Source organism: Amia ocellicauda, chromosome 17 (genome assembly GCF_036373705.1).
Source record: "Amia ocellicauda isolate fAmiCal2 chromosome 17, fAmiCal2.hap1, whole genome shotgun sequence".
Lineage (NCBI taxonomy): Eukaryota > Metazoa > Chordata > Actinopteri > Amiiformes > Amiidae > Amia > Amia ocellicauda.
This window is the reverse complement of record NC_089866.1, coordinates 5,042,998-5,059,276: the sequence shown is the minus strand read 5'-3', so window position 1 is coordinate 5,059,276 and position 16,279 is coordinate 5,042,998. Positions and strand designations below refer to the sequence as shown.

At 46.3% G+C, this 16,279-nt stretch overlaps 1 protein-coding gene across 2 annotated transcripts in view; it reads right to left on the bottom strand.

Annotated features, from left to right (window-relative positions):
- Positions 1-16,279, bottom strand: part of ankfn1b (ankyrin repeat and fibronectin type III domain containing 1b) — a 163,727-nt gene that overhangs the window by 26,237 nt on the left and 121,211 nt on the right. For both annotated transcript variants that reach the window (XM_066689307.1, XM_066689308.1), the window contains one exon: positions 11,633-11,755. In XM_066689307.1, the coding sequence (XP_066545404.1) occupies positions 11,633-11,755 (123 nt within the window). The remainder of the gene's footprint in view (positions 1-11,632; positions 11,756-16,279) is intronic.

Here is a 16,279-nt window from a genome sequence, read left to right as displayed (position 1 = left end):
AGAGAGAGAGAGAGCGCAAGAGAAGGCCTTCGAAAGCCTGGACAGGAATTTGGAGCCCAACATCCCACTCACACGGAGAGCGCTCCCCAGGAATAACAGTATACACAAGACAACATCGTTTTCTTGCGATGAGAAATGCCGCTGTTTACAGACTGACTTTTGTTACGCCCAGTCATCCACGCCAGAATGTCCAGAGCGCACGGCATGCCTGTCCCGGCGAGCTGTCATCACTGAGGCCATTCTTGATTTGATTTCTCCTCATCCAGTGCTGCAGCGAAGGCTAAAAGTATCCCTCCTCCCTACAGCAGGCTCTCGGGCCAGCTATTTGCTGACAGCCAGGCCCCCAAAACAGGGTCGTCTGCCGCCACAAGCCTCCAGCCTTCATAAATCTTGGGTGGCAGTGCTGAAGGTGGGAGGGGGGGGGGATCCAGTCCGCGCGATGGATGTCCCCCTAACAGCTGATATCAGCATTAGAAAACCGTCTGAACTCCAGTGTTTTCCAGAGGCAGCTCTTTAACAGATGGGTTAGAAGTTCCTGTCTCCCTCCAGCTTTAATGGATGTGTCATTCAATCAGAGAGGGGTCTGGGTCCAGTCGGAGGTCTCAACGGCACCAGTCCTTGCACTCACATGGTCTTAGGACAGAAATACTGGCCAGAGGTGGTTTTTGTTCTAGTCGAGTAAAATGGCCATTTATTCAGCACACAGGGACAGTGATGCGCTCGGGAACAGTGCAGGTTTGGAGACTGACCCGAGACCCCATCGACGGGAGGGCCACGGGTGTTGTGCTTCGGAGCGTGGGCGTGAGCGCTAGGCATGCCTGTGCAAGACTGCCGCAGGGTGGAGTGACGTCCTCAAACATGAGCCCGTAGAAACGAACACAGAAAAGCACTGAGCACTATGTCCACCACTGTCATATGGGAGCAGACGTGAGGGGGGCGTCTGATGTTGCAATGTCGGACGTCGCCCCAGCAAAGACGATTACAAATCCACCGACGCACATAACCAAGGCAGGCGTTTCTCGGACCATACGGGCGGGCGAGGGGAAACTCGAGACCATTGCCCACTGGTTGCCCACTCTGATAACTGGGTACAGGGTGTGAATACAGATTTTGATGCTCAAATCTAAAGCTTCTAATTCTCCATATACAGTCTTCCTATTTTCAATGTATTTATGTATTACGATCATTCTTTTCTTTCAGATCTTGACAGCACCCAACATCAAGCATTTCAGAAATTTATGGTGAACTGAGCAATTGTCTAGGAATGTCATGTTGGGGAAACAACATATTACATGTCTTGGATTATATGTTATATGTCATCACATATTTTGAATGAAAATTATAGATTAACATTAAAGCCACATTAAAATAAGCAGCTTTGACATGGTACTATTTGTGCAATGCAACACCAAGTATAAAACAAAGCAGAAACACACATATTGGTAAATTGCAGCTTGGCTTTGTACATAGTTTCTGCCAAAGAAAGCTGCCGTTTATATCTTATACGGGCAAGTGTGGAGGAAAACAGTTCATTTTATTATATCAGGGTTAAGTATAGGAATAATAACGTTACTTTGATGAATGTGACATCATTTTAGGTGACCTGGTTCATAGGGTTCAAGTCCAAGATTTTGTTTGAGTTCAGATCATGTTTTATTTTTATTCCAGGACTGTTCTTCAAAATAATCTTTATAATCCCCCCATTTCCCGAAAATAAAACCAACACAGAAGCTTATAAAAGGCAACAACATGCAGAAGTCTTCACAAGAAACCCTGACGATGATGAAAAGCCAAATATATCTTTACAGAAATTAAAAAGACAGACATAGACATCAGTTAACGTGATGCTCAAAGAAATCTGGTCTATTCAAGCACTGTTACAACATATGCCACCATGTCTCCTATCGGGATAAGTCTCTGATAGGAGAGATAGGTGGGGCGGCCAAAAAAAGACTGATAGATAAGAGGAAGAAAGGCTGAGACAGAGAGAGATAATACCAAAGGACTGACACAGAGAGGGAAGGAGAAAGTCAGGAGCGGGGAAAGCGAGGAGTGTGTGTGTGTGAGTGTGTGTGTGAGAGAGAGAGAGAGAGAGGGGATGGAGACAGTCCTGGGTGCTCTAAATGTGGCTTGTATAAGGAAATTCTGAAATCTGACTCTTGGCACCAGACTGACTGGAGGCAGGCAGGCTGGGGGGGGGGGGCTGTGTGTGTGTGTGTTGGGGGGGGGACAGTGTTAGTAGGATCCACATACTTTCCCTGCCGGGTCTTATCTGCTTATAGGAGACTGGGAGCCAAGTTAGCCCCATGACCCCAGGCGACAGACACACAGGAGTTGGCATGGGAACGCAACAAACCGCAACAACACACAGGCGAGCGCCGTCCCCCGTTCGGAGGGGACCGGCAAAGCGTCAGCACAGCAGAAGGCAGGCTTAGCCAGCGTGGGGGGAGACGCGCTCAGTAACCCTTCCCAGAGAGAGAGAGAGAGAGAGAGGGAGTAGGAGACAGAAAAAACCCCACCACCGACTCGCTGCCTCCCTCAGACCCCTGGGTGCATCTCCGGCAGAATATCCCACAGACCTCCTCGTAGACGAACCCTGAGAAACACTCCTCCATCTCTTTTTTTCTCTATTGTCTTGTTGATCTCTATTGTTACTCTTTTGTAGGACACAAACAAATAACAAATCTGGCAGCAGATGTTTCGGGGACACGTCAATGTGTTTTACGACGGGTCTAAATCATTTTCCTGAAGGCCCTCGGCTCCGGCCGGGGAGGGGGTTCTCGTGCTCAAGCTGCCGTGAGGAGCATCGCACGCTGGCAAGGACCACCTGGCCGAGTCCGCCCCTCTCGGCCGGGCACCCCCCGCGCTTGATCCGCGCTTGTGACACGGTCCAAAAAGGGCTTTCCGATTTAGAGGCGTTTTGAAATGAAAGTCCTGTCAAAATGCTCAAAAACGAATGCATCATTTCTTAAATTAAAAAAACGCAAGAAGAGTAGTGCTCCGCCATGCGTCTTTCTATTTACAATTTGTGTTTTTAGAAAACATCAAGAAGATCCAAGCGACTACAAGCACAGAGATGCAGCACGGTGTCGTTACTTAAATGTATAGGCAAACGAGCCTCGTCATGGTGAAAACCACGTCATTGAGTTTGGCAGCTTGGAGAAAAACAAATATATTATTCTTATAACGACAACAACAAAAACGTTTGTAAAAGCTATGTGAACCAAGAAAGTCGTCTCAAGCTCAAGGTTTCTCACCCGGGTGTGATGGCTATGCTTTAGGAAAGAGCGACACATCTGCGTCCTATGCACCTGTGTGGCCCCACAGATGTGGACAGCTGTTGCAATACAGCCCCACGGATCCTCAAACGGACACCTCGGGAAGCTTCAGTGGTTTCTTCCCCAGGACCGGTCCAATCGGCCCAGCACATTATGAATAATTTAACCTGACTGGCGTAAAAAAAAACAAGGGGGTTGTTAGAAGCCTTCATTTCACGCCTGGCATTTTCCTCATGGCACGCTGTCAGTGAGAAACGGCAAATAGCCACGCTTAATGTAAAACACCTGCCAACTGGGATGCCATGACATCATACTCCGCGCAGGCACTGAGCGGCATCGCATCAACAGCCTGCTCCGGCCGCGTAACGAGACTCGGGGGACCAGTATTGCATCCCGGTCCAACCAGTGCCAGTGGCAATGGAAACTCTCCAGACCACAACTATTGTGGCCTGAGGTGTAAAGCCCAGAGAAATACCATGTGGACGGCAAGAGCAGCAGGTACTCGCGATGAGCAGGCAATCATTCAATCGCTCACCATAGAGTGGCTCTACAATAACACCTTCACTTTGGGACGTGTATCGTGTTTTCATTCTGCTTTTAAATATACACACACATACACAAAATATGTAGTTTTTATAATTTCTGTTCCTATATCCACTTGTACAAACACTTCCATGGGTATACAATTTGTGTGACTTGTATTGTGTGCGTCTGACAAGAATGTATGAAGTTTTAAATACAAAAAAAAACATGAACAAAGAATCTGCAGTGGGATTAAAACGTCTGTGAATGGAGTCTCCTCCTGTACCGGTAAACTTGACCCTTAACCGGACGAGAGAGCATGGCCTGGCCCTATCCCAGCCTGTACCCCAGTGAAATACCTACAGTCCCCTGCACCTTTAACCTTTCAGACGGCCTGCTGTGCCCGGAAGCAGGCCTGCCACCTGTCAGCTGGGGGGGACGGTAGGTCTCTCTGCGGTTTGATGTGGACAGACAGCCGTCACCATGGGGATGGTCCCAGTGGGATGGAGAGCGGCGTCGGCAGGCCTAAGCAGCCCGGCGAGGCCCAAGTGTGGCCCGGGCCGCCCCACAGCGCACCGCCACAGGCAACGAGACGGGGCCGTCCAGCCTAGCTGACATGGAGTCAGTCAGCCGCGGCCCTCGCTGAGCCAGCTTCCCCCGGCAGCTTACATTCCTGTGTCCCGAGACACCGTCCCACAGAGCGCCGGCTGAGCTGGGTGGAGCCACGGCAGGCCCCTCGCTGGGGCCACGCTCCCGGCAGCCTGTGCTCAGACTGCTGCGGCACCACCGCCCCACTGGGACCGGGAGAGACTGATGTGCGGGCAGGGACATAAAACTGAATTACCCATCCTTCTGCTTAGCAACAGGTCAGCTTAACTGGCCTTAATTGGTAACCAAATACAACTGAAAAATGTTCTCAAGGGGTCATAAAATAAAGCACTGTTAGCAAACGTTTAATGAAGTTATGCGTTTATACAGATATATCCGAGAGTTGTGTAGGACAACACAGGGGCTCTAGGACCATGAGGTTTCTTTGATTTATTGAGTCGGTGATCGCTTCCTTCCCCCCAAAAGGGGTCCAAGCAGAAGACAGTCGGGTTACAGACGCCACAGACAGGCCGGTATTGCATTTTACGTGGATGGATACAACTGCTGCTGGGATTTTCCCTAGCAAGAAATACATTCACCTGAGTAGTCATTCCGGTTCCTCGCGATTCCTGTGGTTATTCATCCATTTCGGCGAACGGCAACACAGGGTTCAGGTGCGCCGGATAGTTCCAGAGTGAGGTCAGAGGTCAGCATCAACGCTGTAGAGACCTTAGAGTTATGGGTTTCAGCAGAAACCGATCCAGAGAAAGAGTCAGAAGGAATGGGAGACTCTTGTGGCTTAGCAATCTTAGCAATCGGAGCCAATCGGAGAGAGACTACATCCTGGTAATGTGGGTTTAAAGACTGGGAGGCAGCATTAATATTTCAACTGAAGGAAAGGGGTCAAACTTGTAGAGTAAACCGGGGATGTGGAAGCCGCAACAAAATCTAGGGTTAACGTCAACTGTGCGTCTCACCACAAAATACCGGCCAGGGCTGACTCGGACCATGCTCCTGGCGCCTGAGCGCTGCAGTGTCCGTGCACATGTGCGAAGATCACGGCTCTCTCTCTCTCACCCCCCCCAACCCCTGCTGACGGCAAGGCTTTCCTCAGTAACCCGAGCCCCGGACACTGAGCAAAGGGAGATGACTTGTAAATCCCGCCGGCACGGCCGCTCTCAGCGGTCTGGGAGACTCCGGGGAACCCGAAACACTTCCCTCCCGTCCATCGCCCAGACAGGTGAGCACAACCGGTCCCCGCCGTGTCGGCAGCTCAACCCCCAATACCCAGTCTACCTCCAGTCCTGTCCAGGGCACGCGCTGGGGGGCCCGTCCATGTGTTTACCTTGGTTTCAGAAGGGGCTTCCCAAACACCGGCTCTCCGTTTACTTCAGGAGCAATCTAGCAGGACTTTGTAACCATCCTCTGAGCTTCTCCGGGCGATTTCTTCTCGATTAACCCAACAGTGTGTTCCCTGGAAGCATCCAGGGATCTCGGCACAAGCCCCGAGCTCGCAGTCGTTGTCAGAAAGTCTGCAACGTTGTATTCCTCTAGTTTATGCATTTATGTACTTTTTATTTTCTATCACTCCTTCGCTTTTACAGACCGGCTTCCACAAGAATTTTCTCTGAAAGTGTAGCTGGCATCGTTTGTCCCTTTCCTTTGCTAGGGCACCTACAATTTCCTTCAGATCTGTCCGACCCTGTTATTAGGATGAGAAGAGCATCACGCTGTTCTGTGGAAAGGTACCAATCCTGAATACTTGATGGTCGATAACTGTAAGGTTACTCCTCTGAGGATAACAAATAACACACATTGTACAAACGACAAGGCCTCTTAATGCAAAACAAAGATCTTCCACATTCAAAACACATGCTTTTATAGTATTGAGTGTTAACAACTACCAAGGGATGCCAGATCAGTGCCCCAGTAAATTCCATATTTAGGACATGGGTCTTAAACAATAATGAAACACACATCTGTAATTAAAATTGGTTTCCAGTTAAACTGTATAACTTTCTAAGGGGAACCATTTCTATGTATATTTTCGGCTTTGTCTTGTTTCTGCATTGTATGTAAATAGAGGGGGGGAATAAAAGCGGTTTAAAAAGGTAGCAAAGACTCATATTTGAGGAAAGTTACACTGAATTTAAATAAGTTCAGCTGAAGAAGGATAAGAATGATTTTGGTAATTGTGCTGGTAAAGGATTTTCAGTTTGGAGCATATTTTACAAGCAGTTATACAACCGACGTCTTTCAAGTCTTTTTATTGCCATTCTGGGAAAAAAAAAAGTGATGTGAAAGTTTGCACTCCATAAATTAATTAAACTACATCCAACTCGCCAGAGATGTTCAAAGTAAACCAAGGCAGTATGAATAAGGAACAAAAAAAGGGCTTATTTCACTTTTTAAATATTTGCATACGACAAAGGGGATTATAGCGATTGCTGTTTTTATACTTAATTCTTTAGCGGTACCTTAAGGAGCTGCAGCGAAAATGTACACATTGGAGCAAGGAGAGAATGAAATACTCTTTCACACCAAACTTGAGTTGCAGAATTTAAAAAAGCCTTCCACAAATTTGGACTTCAGTGGGTGAAGGACAAACTATCTGTTGCCACTTCACCTGCAAACATCCTGGAGTTTGTCATTGTTTGGTTTTGTATTGACACTTCAGATGAAGTTTGCATCTCTCCTCCTCTCTCCTCGCATCTTTGTCGATAAAATTAAAGTGGGATTCCAGGATCTGCGCACAAGTGCTCCATCCAAAACCACTTTACACTTCATTCTCATGAGGATTGCCCTGATTTTTCCAAGAAGGTTTTAATTTAAGTGTATTTTTATTTGCTTTGTGTGTTTCTTCTAGCAAAATTTGACGGGATTAATGTTTGGCACTGCTGTTCACAGACTAACTAAATGTGCGTGTGTGTGTGTGTGTGTGTGTGTGTGTGTGTGTGTGTGTGCATATATATAGGGCGGTGGGGCAAGAGACATGTGCATGTTACATTTAAGGCATCCGAATATAAATTATTAGCATGCATTGTCCCCCGAAGACAACACGGCACCAACCCGATTATGGAGAGAGCAGGAGCGAACGAGTTGGCGCATAAATCACCACCGGGCCGAGGGGGCTGGCGTCCGGCGTGCCGACAGGCGCTCGGACACCGTCCCACACGGCGACATCTGCACTGCGTCTGTCAGCGGCCCAGCCCTGCCGCTGCCAGCTCCGTGACATCCCGAATTCACACGTCCCGTCCATCCCCTTCGGTACTGGCGCACTCTCACTGTCACCTTTCCTTCTGGTGGGGTGGCACTGAACAGCATTTTAGCTTTGAATTTAAAATCTTTGCTGGCTTTTGAAACACTGCTGGAATCCCCCAAATTGGGACTTATTCACTGTGGACTACAAGTCTATTTGTTTTATTGTTTAAGCTCCCTACATCATTTCTGAGAAACCTCAAATCCTGGGCTATCTGTGGCTCCCCGGGACAGGGATTGTGCAACACCAATGTGAGGCACTGGCTGGCTGGTTGGAACCGGGTGGGGTGAAGTCAGCTTGGTTTACGACTCAAGAGACCCCCCTCACTGGAACGGCACACTTGGGACCTAATGTCATTCATTTGGCAGCATGTCCATCACCCTACAGGCACTGCGGACAGCACGAAGGCAAGTCGCCAGCTCGGCCGCACACACGAGGACGACTTGAGAAGATGTCCACACATGTGGGGTGTGTTTGTTGACCCCAGAGAACAACTTTCAACATCCGCTAGTGAATGTCTCCCAGTGTTGATGAGAGAAAACACAGATTGATGATGCCCATTTATTAACTTCACGTACCCCCAGGGCTGTCATTTACTAAGCCTGAACAGAGCGTGCCAGGACAATGACACAGTCTGAAATAAAGCAACAGTACGGCACTGATAGCACCACCAAATGCTTTCACAGAAACCGTACAGAACTCCACCGGGATGTGGTACCGAGGGTCCTGAGGCCACTTCTGCACCTTCTCCCCCTCTCCCTCGGCCCCAGAAGAAAGTGTGAACTGCCCCTTTTTTGGGGGAAGGCGCTGAAGGTCCCTCCCTCTCCACGACTTCTTTCAAAAATAATTAACTTTGATTGCTCGCCTGCAAAGCACTTCAAGGTGTTTTAGCAGAAGTGCCAGGACTTTCCACTCCCCCTACCCCCCGCGGGATTTGATTATTGTGATTATCAACAGCAATAACAATAAAAACAATTACTTTTAATTATTGTAACATTCGAAAATGAGCTCTCCAGAGGCCCCACAGCAGACAGATCTGAGACTGCGATGAAAAAGCTAAAAGGGCTTGTTCCAATTTAGGATTTATTTATTTATAAATAAGCATTGGAGCTATGCTGATATTTTGCTTGCTTTCTTGGTTTCATTTACATAATCCGTAAGACACAGAAGTCTGCCTGGGGACAGATGAGCCGAGTGTTTAAACAGCATGATGACACAGAAACAGCTTAAGGAACCCACCTTGTGGTCTAATATAACAATGTCTCAAGTTACTAACAACCGAATCCGGGAGGCAAGTATGTGCCGCGATATCAACAGTGAGGCAGGAAGTGAGGGCCGCTTCAGAGCATTGGGGGGTGCAGTGATCATAAATAGGACACTTATCTGCGTATGAGAACATTTGCACTCGTGCTCAGTGGCTTTCCTTTGTGTACCGCTTGCTTCCCCCACTCCTTGGCAGCAGTGTGCGGAAATTGGATGCGTTGAATCAGCTCCTTGAGTCACAAAGTGCGCGTCTCTTATTTGTCCTCCCGACGAGAACGAGCCGCAGACACGCAGGTACGTGAAAACGACAATCGAACGTGTCCACTTCACCTCGGCTAACCCCGGTCAGACCCGAGTCCCAGCCCTCGTCAGAGCTTTTTAAAGGCTTTTTTCCCTGGAGAAGTTTTCTCCGTTTTTTAATATTTTTAGAGACTTTTCAAACTTCAATGTAAAAGTTTAAAATTTAACTGCAACAGAATGCTGCCAAAAGTGCTAGTAACCCAGCCTAAATACTCCAGAGTGATTAATGAAAAACAGACGACATTAATGACAATTCAAACCAAACAGCACTTTACATTCTAGGAGTGTCTGGGTAATGCCGGCGGTTTAATGCCCCGACACACAGTGGAAAGTCGACTCCTCTCCGCCTGCCAGCTCTGTGGTGCATAACCCTACCTTTCGTGTGCTAATTTTTACTTGCACCTCTTTAGCTTTGATCGACCCCGATGCCTTCCGCAGCTCTGAGGTGTCGCTCGATGTCGTGGGAAACATCAGTCTGATTAAAAGCCAGGACGCTGACGTTGCATTTCCGATCTGTGCCTGCCTCTCGTTGCCTTGGCATCCCGAGAGTGGGCACAGCATATGCAAAGCAAATCTGCCCAAGCTGTCTTGCTGATGGTCCTCAGTCATGCCTGGGGAGCCCACTGTTGGGTAGCCCAGATTTTCTACACCAGATCCGAAGGCTGCCTACAAGTCATTCAATATGACACAACTGAACTATTAGAACTAACTCAAGCCTATGGTGCGTGATTTTAACACAGCTACAAGTACTGAATCTGAGCTCATTCAGGGGTGGATTGTTGCCCAAAACTAATAAGAACAAGTTACAGGACCTGGGAGTCCCTTCAGGCTTGGATCAAGTCTCAACCAGGGTAAATCCAATCCAGCCACACAGTGCTCTGACTGGTAATCCAGAGAGAATCCCCGTCACGGAGGAATCCTCATCCTGGCAGGACTCCACAGCGACACTTTGATCACTGTCCTTCTTTTTTCACAGCTCTTTTTGATTGACCGAATGGATGTATCTCATGGTACATCTCAACTTGCGCTTAAGTGAAATTAACGGGTTCAAATCACTTTTTAATGCAAACGGAATCAAACTCTCTAAGTCTGACGTCCAGCAAATGTCCAAGTTTTCCACTAAAACCCACCTTTGACGTGTTTTAAAGATGACAGGTGTTGCGTGACCTGGAGTTCCTGCTTCGTGCATTGCGTACTTTCAGCGGAAACTGAAGAGAAAGAGTGCCTTTTTTGAAAATAAGAATTAATATTATTTTGTGAGCCTGTGTCACAGAATCATCTCCCTCGCTGGCAGCTCGAGCATCGTTGCGCTCAGCTGCCAGGCCCCGGTGGAGGGAGGCAGGACGGGGGCCACGCGGCCACACAACGCCGGCACTGAGACAGAGCGGGGGGAATGATTATGAGGTGGGGCAGGAAAAAGACAAGTGATGGAAAGGTTTCAAAGTCCTTTCTTCAGCTGCCTGAAACTGTACATTTACAAGTGCAGATGAGCTGGCGCCGCTGATGTGTTTTGGCCTTGTGCAGTGAGCACAGACAGGCGCTCACAGCCACAGCCCCCCTCCCGGTCCCCTGGGCTCGTATTAATAATGAAATTTAATGAGAGCGTTGTTTAACGCTTGTCAAGACCAACCAGGGAAAAAAGAGAAGGAAAAAGAACTTGGAGGACGACACAGAGAGAGCGCGCCTTTAGTGTTGGCGGCAGTGCGAACCTTGAAAGTTACGGAGTTCATTCACGACTTGAAATGCTGTATCATTAAAAAGGGAGGAAAAAATCTATAAAAATGTAAGGCTGCCAAAGACAGATGGTTGTTATCAGAGTACGTTTCTTTTAGGTTTTGATCAAAGGACAATTCTGCTTTAATGGACCTTCAGAGAGAAGTCTCTTAGTACTCTTGCTCTCTGTATACATTTATCACAAATGGGTGTAATTAATGTATATTTTGTGTCATACTGGATATATATATATATATAATTAGATTTATACAGTTTAATTTAGAGTATCCACGCCCTTCATTTGACAATATTATTCAGTGATTCATTGACTTTAATTAATACATTTAGCTTTACTTAATTATCAGTGATGTGTTTCTTGAGCCGACAGAAACCTAAACCTTCAGCTGATGAACTGCGTTTAGAAGTGTGTAAGTTTTTGTCCGTCACTGTCTTGACCTCAAGCAGTCTCTGTCCCCTATTCTTCCCTCCTTTCAGGAAAAACACAAAACCACAAACATGAATCTTTTGGGGATTCCTTGGCTGCGGGAGAAGGATGGTAGTTGCAGCCCACATCATGAAAAAGCACCGTGGGCCTTCCCTGCATCTGTGACTAGGAACTATGACAACTTTAAATGATGCACTTGACCAGAATTCTTTATTTCTTAGTTTTTTAATATTTAATATTTAATTATTTGGCAATTCTCCTTACCAGTCCAAACTGAGCGATCGTCTCCGATACGGGGGTGGCCTCTCTCCACCGCTCTTCCCCGGCTTGGCGTGCCGTTCCTTCAGCGAAAGCCGTTGGGTGAATTTGGAGATTCCCGACTCCGGCCTGAGGGAAGACAAGAGAGACACGTCAGTTTCAAATGCTGCTCGGCGCGAAAGACAGCCAGCTGCCAATCTGTCTGTCTAACACACGGCGGGAGTATCCAGACGCCCAGCGCCCTTCCAGCCGGTACATGCCAGCTGTCCCAGGAGGAGGCTGAGAGCTCGGGTCCGGATTAAGATTACGGTCAGATGTGGGGTTAGGGTTACCGCTAATGTTATGCTGTGGTTAATGATGGGGATTTTGGGTAGAGATGCATGTTTACTCAAGGAACCATAGATCCCCAACAGAACTTAGGACTTAAACTCCAAACCCAGTCACTCGGTATGTGTAACTGAGTGTCAGTTAGATCCACACTGATCAAATCAATTAATTCAGAATCATCAGGAGAAAGCCATTCACATCGTTGGATTTCATCATTAACTTCAGAAACGCGTTTTTAAAAGCATCAGGTGGGAGCAAGTGGATTTCCAAAGGCACAGCCGTGGTTAATTTATCCGTGGTACTCTGTGTTCGCACAAGAAATAAAAATACACCAATGTACCAGTCTATAAAAAGCTGATTATGTGTTCCAAAGAAAGCACAATGAAACGAACTTGGCGCAAAAACAAACAGACAGCAGGCATCTGCAGAGTTACATCGTACTGTTTTATTATTCTCATCTCTCAAGCCTTCACGACTCGGAAAGCATTAAGTCGAGGTGATGTCTAAGCAGCCTCTCCGAGATGTGAGAACAGTATCTGTGCGATCGCACTAGCGAGACCAATCAGGGCTTTTTATTACGAGTGAATCTGCAGTGTTGTTCTTGGGGACAGTGCGAGGAGAGCGAGAATGACAAAATTGAACAGACATTACAAAAACGAGAGAGAGAGTGAGAGTGATGGCAAATTCTAGGCTACAAATTGCTTTCTGACTCTGACATATAGCTTCATTTCAGTCTTTTCATTAACATGTTAAATATTTCACAAGGCTTTGTACTTCACTTAATGAGATGAGAATGATTCATTTTTTCTTGAATAAATTTAGGACAGTTCCAACTTTCATATCTAATTATATATGTGTGTTTGTGTGTGAGACAGTGTGGAAGCTATAGTATTTAACACTTCCTTGATTTAATTTCAAATTATAGAGGCTATATCTAGAGGAAGCACTGTGGGAACTTCCTTGCAATATTCAACACTAGGGATTGGATTACTACTAATAATAATAAAAATAATACAATACTTGTGACTGTACGGTTTGCATAATCATAAATTATGATTTAATATGTATTATGTATGCTGGTGTGCAGGTTAGCATCAGTGATTGTTCTACAGCAGCTAAATCTAATCTAGAAACTATGTTGTTTAGAAGTATTACACATTAGGGACAGGTTTAACACAGTAAAATTAACTATATTTCTTATCAAATGCAGAGTCATTCAGATGGTTTTCTTGCAGTTTAATGTCAGTAGAAACTGCATTACTATGTAGAGGCAGACAATTCGAACAGCTGTAAATCCTCACTGTTGATTGGTTATCTTATCGGTCACATGACCTAACAATTCAACTGCAACAATAATAATCCTGCCAGAGAACAGCACATTCTCACAATCATAATAATAATAATAATAAAGATAATAACGATAATAAAAATAATAATATAATCCCAGGCTCTGAAACAATGCCCGAGACTTCAAGCACAGAGCTGGGAACAGCCTGACGCATTGTATCACATTATTCACACCTAATTAAACAAGTGGATTTGTTTCCATTTTAATAAGGAAGAATCAGAAGGCAGTGCGTATGACTCACGCAGGCCTCGTCCCGCATCGAGCCAAAAAATGTTTTAGTCTCCATGGAGAGCCGTGTTTAGGCCCGGCTGCCGGGGGACAACGAGGATTGCCACGGCTGCCACATCACCCCTGTGGAGAGCCAATGGTCCACTGAGGCCGCCTGCGGAAGTGCAATTGTAGAGTGAAGTGGACTCTTTCCACAGTTAAATGGGATTGTGAATGGATTGTGTGGGCGTATTCGTTAGACCGATTTCATACTTAGCTGGTAAAAGTGATACCGGATACACAATTGACATCGTTAAAAGGGACCTAGCTATGGAAATTACATTAATATTTCAAAGAGGACCATATTAATATCATCACAAATCTCTTCCCTTCAGTTGGGTTAACCAATGGCTTCCAAGAGGGGCTCACTACATTACATAGGTTTAAAACTATGGGCAGCCCATTCATTGGTATTGCCAAAAGCGGGACGCGGTGACACAGAGTTTGGTGGATTCACTCGGTTTCCTTTCTTATACAACACAACATGCTCGTCTGTCTGTCTCTGTCTCAGACCGGGGCGCTGAAGGGGATAGGATTATTGAAGTGCTCAGATTGATTTGTTCCAGTTTTGACCACCACATATCAAACTCGCGAGTTAAACATGAGCAGATATCAAAAAGGTGGCCAATCCTGATCTCAGCAGATTGATTGGATCATTGGAAGTTGTTGGTCACCATGCCAAACTGGACAACTGATGACTGACAGAAGCCTACAATTCCTGCAGTTCTGTGGTTCCCCCGGCACAGTGCTGAACATTCAGAGCCTTTCCAGAGACTTCCAGCCCTTGCACACTGGGTCTGTATCCCAAGAAGGGCGGCATAAGCGCTGGGCCCTGGTCGGGAGTCAGAACTTCCACATGAACTGGCAACTGGGCTTGGCCAATACCCAGGCCCCAGTGAGTGGGACGGTCTATGTCAGGTTGAAGCTGTGCTTGCTGAGCTGTGGGCGGATGAGCTCTTGGGGTCTTCTGGGCTGTGACCACCATTATTGCTCCTCACCTTCCCTGAGCACGAAGCCCCCGCCTTAGGAAATCAATCAATAAATAATACAAATACCAACAAACGAGCGACAGCAATCAGTTTGAGCCAACATGTCCAAGCCTTAAGCGTAAGTAAATTAATAAAGCGAACAATGTGCTGCGGATGCCTTCTGTCAAAACAGCCCTCCCTCCTAATTCCAAAGATAAACTCCTCTGGTTTTAATGCTGTTCTTTTAATTTCTGCTGCCCTCCACGTTTTATCTAATCAAGGAACCTCCAACCCCTTCCAACGCACCCCCCCCACCGCCACCAATTTCCTAATAATACCCTCGTAACTGACTCCAGATCGCTGTTTGATTTAAATAACAAAAAGCATATTTTCCAACATGAATCATCTGAAAAAGTGTCAAATGAATCTCAGATGGCAGTCTAATTGATGGGAGATTAAGGCTGGCAATGGTTCTGTTGTAAAGTGTTAAATCTGATTAGCGTCGCCGCGCACGCCTGCCAGTTTTGTTCCTCGTTTTTTTGTGGGTGTATGTGTGCTTTTTCTTTTCCTAAAAAAACCCGGGAGTCTTCCTTCCACAGAGCTGGAAATGAAAGAAAAAGAATGAGGAAAAAAATTATAATAAAACAGGAGAGTGAGAGAATCGCGCCGCATCGCATCACTGTTCCCGGAGCTGCGGATTGGATCTGGATTCGATCAAAATCCAATCAGATGTCGTGGTCCTGGTAATGACAGCACTATTACCCCCTTTCCTCTTCAGATAACTGTTCTCTCACATCCTATTAGCGCTTCTAAACCTTGGCCTTGCAGACCAACACGATCTATTGGCACTACTCAAACGTGATGAGCTTACAACTGATCAGCTGTGACAAACAGTCTTTATGCTTCCTACGTTTTTATTGTCTCTTACAAACGGACATTTTAAATCTGACCTCGGTTCAAAGTACACCCACTGATCTGGGCCTACGAATGAACAGACCGATGCGCTCTATTAACAGGGCGACGCGATGATGTAGGGGTTTCAACCATCGCTGCCCGGCCCAACCTGTTATTTTTCAAAAAGCATGCAGTAATACTCTGCTACATCATCTTCTGAACATTTGCAAGTTGAGCAGTGCGTTTCTTCCGCGGCCAAACCTAACAATCTGACATTCAGCTAAAAAAAAATACATATTATTTCAGAATTTATGGCAGCTTGTTAAATTTGAGTTGTTGGTTTTTTTAATGCCACCCACGACACAGAAATCCAAAGCTTAGGCAAGCTTTGCGTGTGAGTCAGGAGAGGGGGACTGTGCATCATTATCTCGACGCTGAAATACGGTTTTTGATCCTCGGCAAGAAATGCCACCTAAATGCTCGCCTATGACTTCACTTTGCATGATTGAAATATGTGGATATATGGAACACACACACACACACACACACACACGTTTATAAATAGAAGTCTAGGAGGATTTTAATTGTCGATGATTGCAAGCAGGTTTCAGACAAGATAGATGCCGTTATAGAAACTCTTTCCAATGGCTTTGACACCAAGAGCTCTTACCAGTTCAGTCGTTAGTCAGGGAAGTGAACCACCTTAAGATAGATGATACAACAGAGTGGGGGGATTAGGAAAATGTTCTCTGAAATGCAGACTGACAATATCTACCACAAACCAATTTGCCTTCGCAGCACCTAGATTAGAGGTAAAACATCTCCAGATCTAAGCCCTGAGGAGTCTTC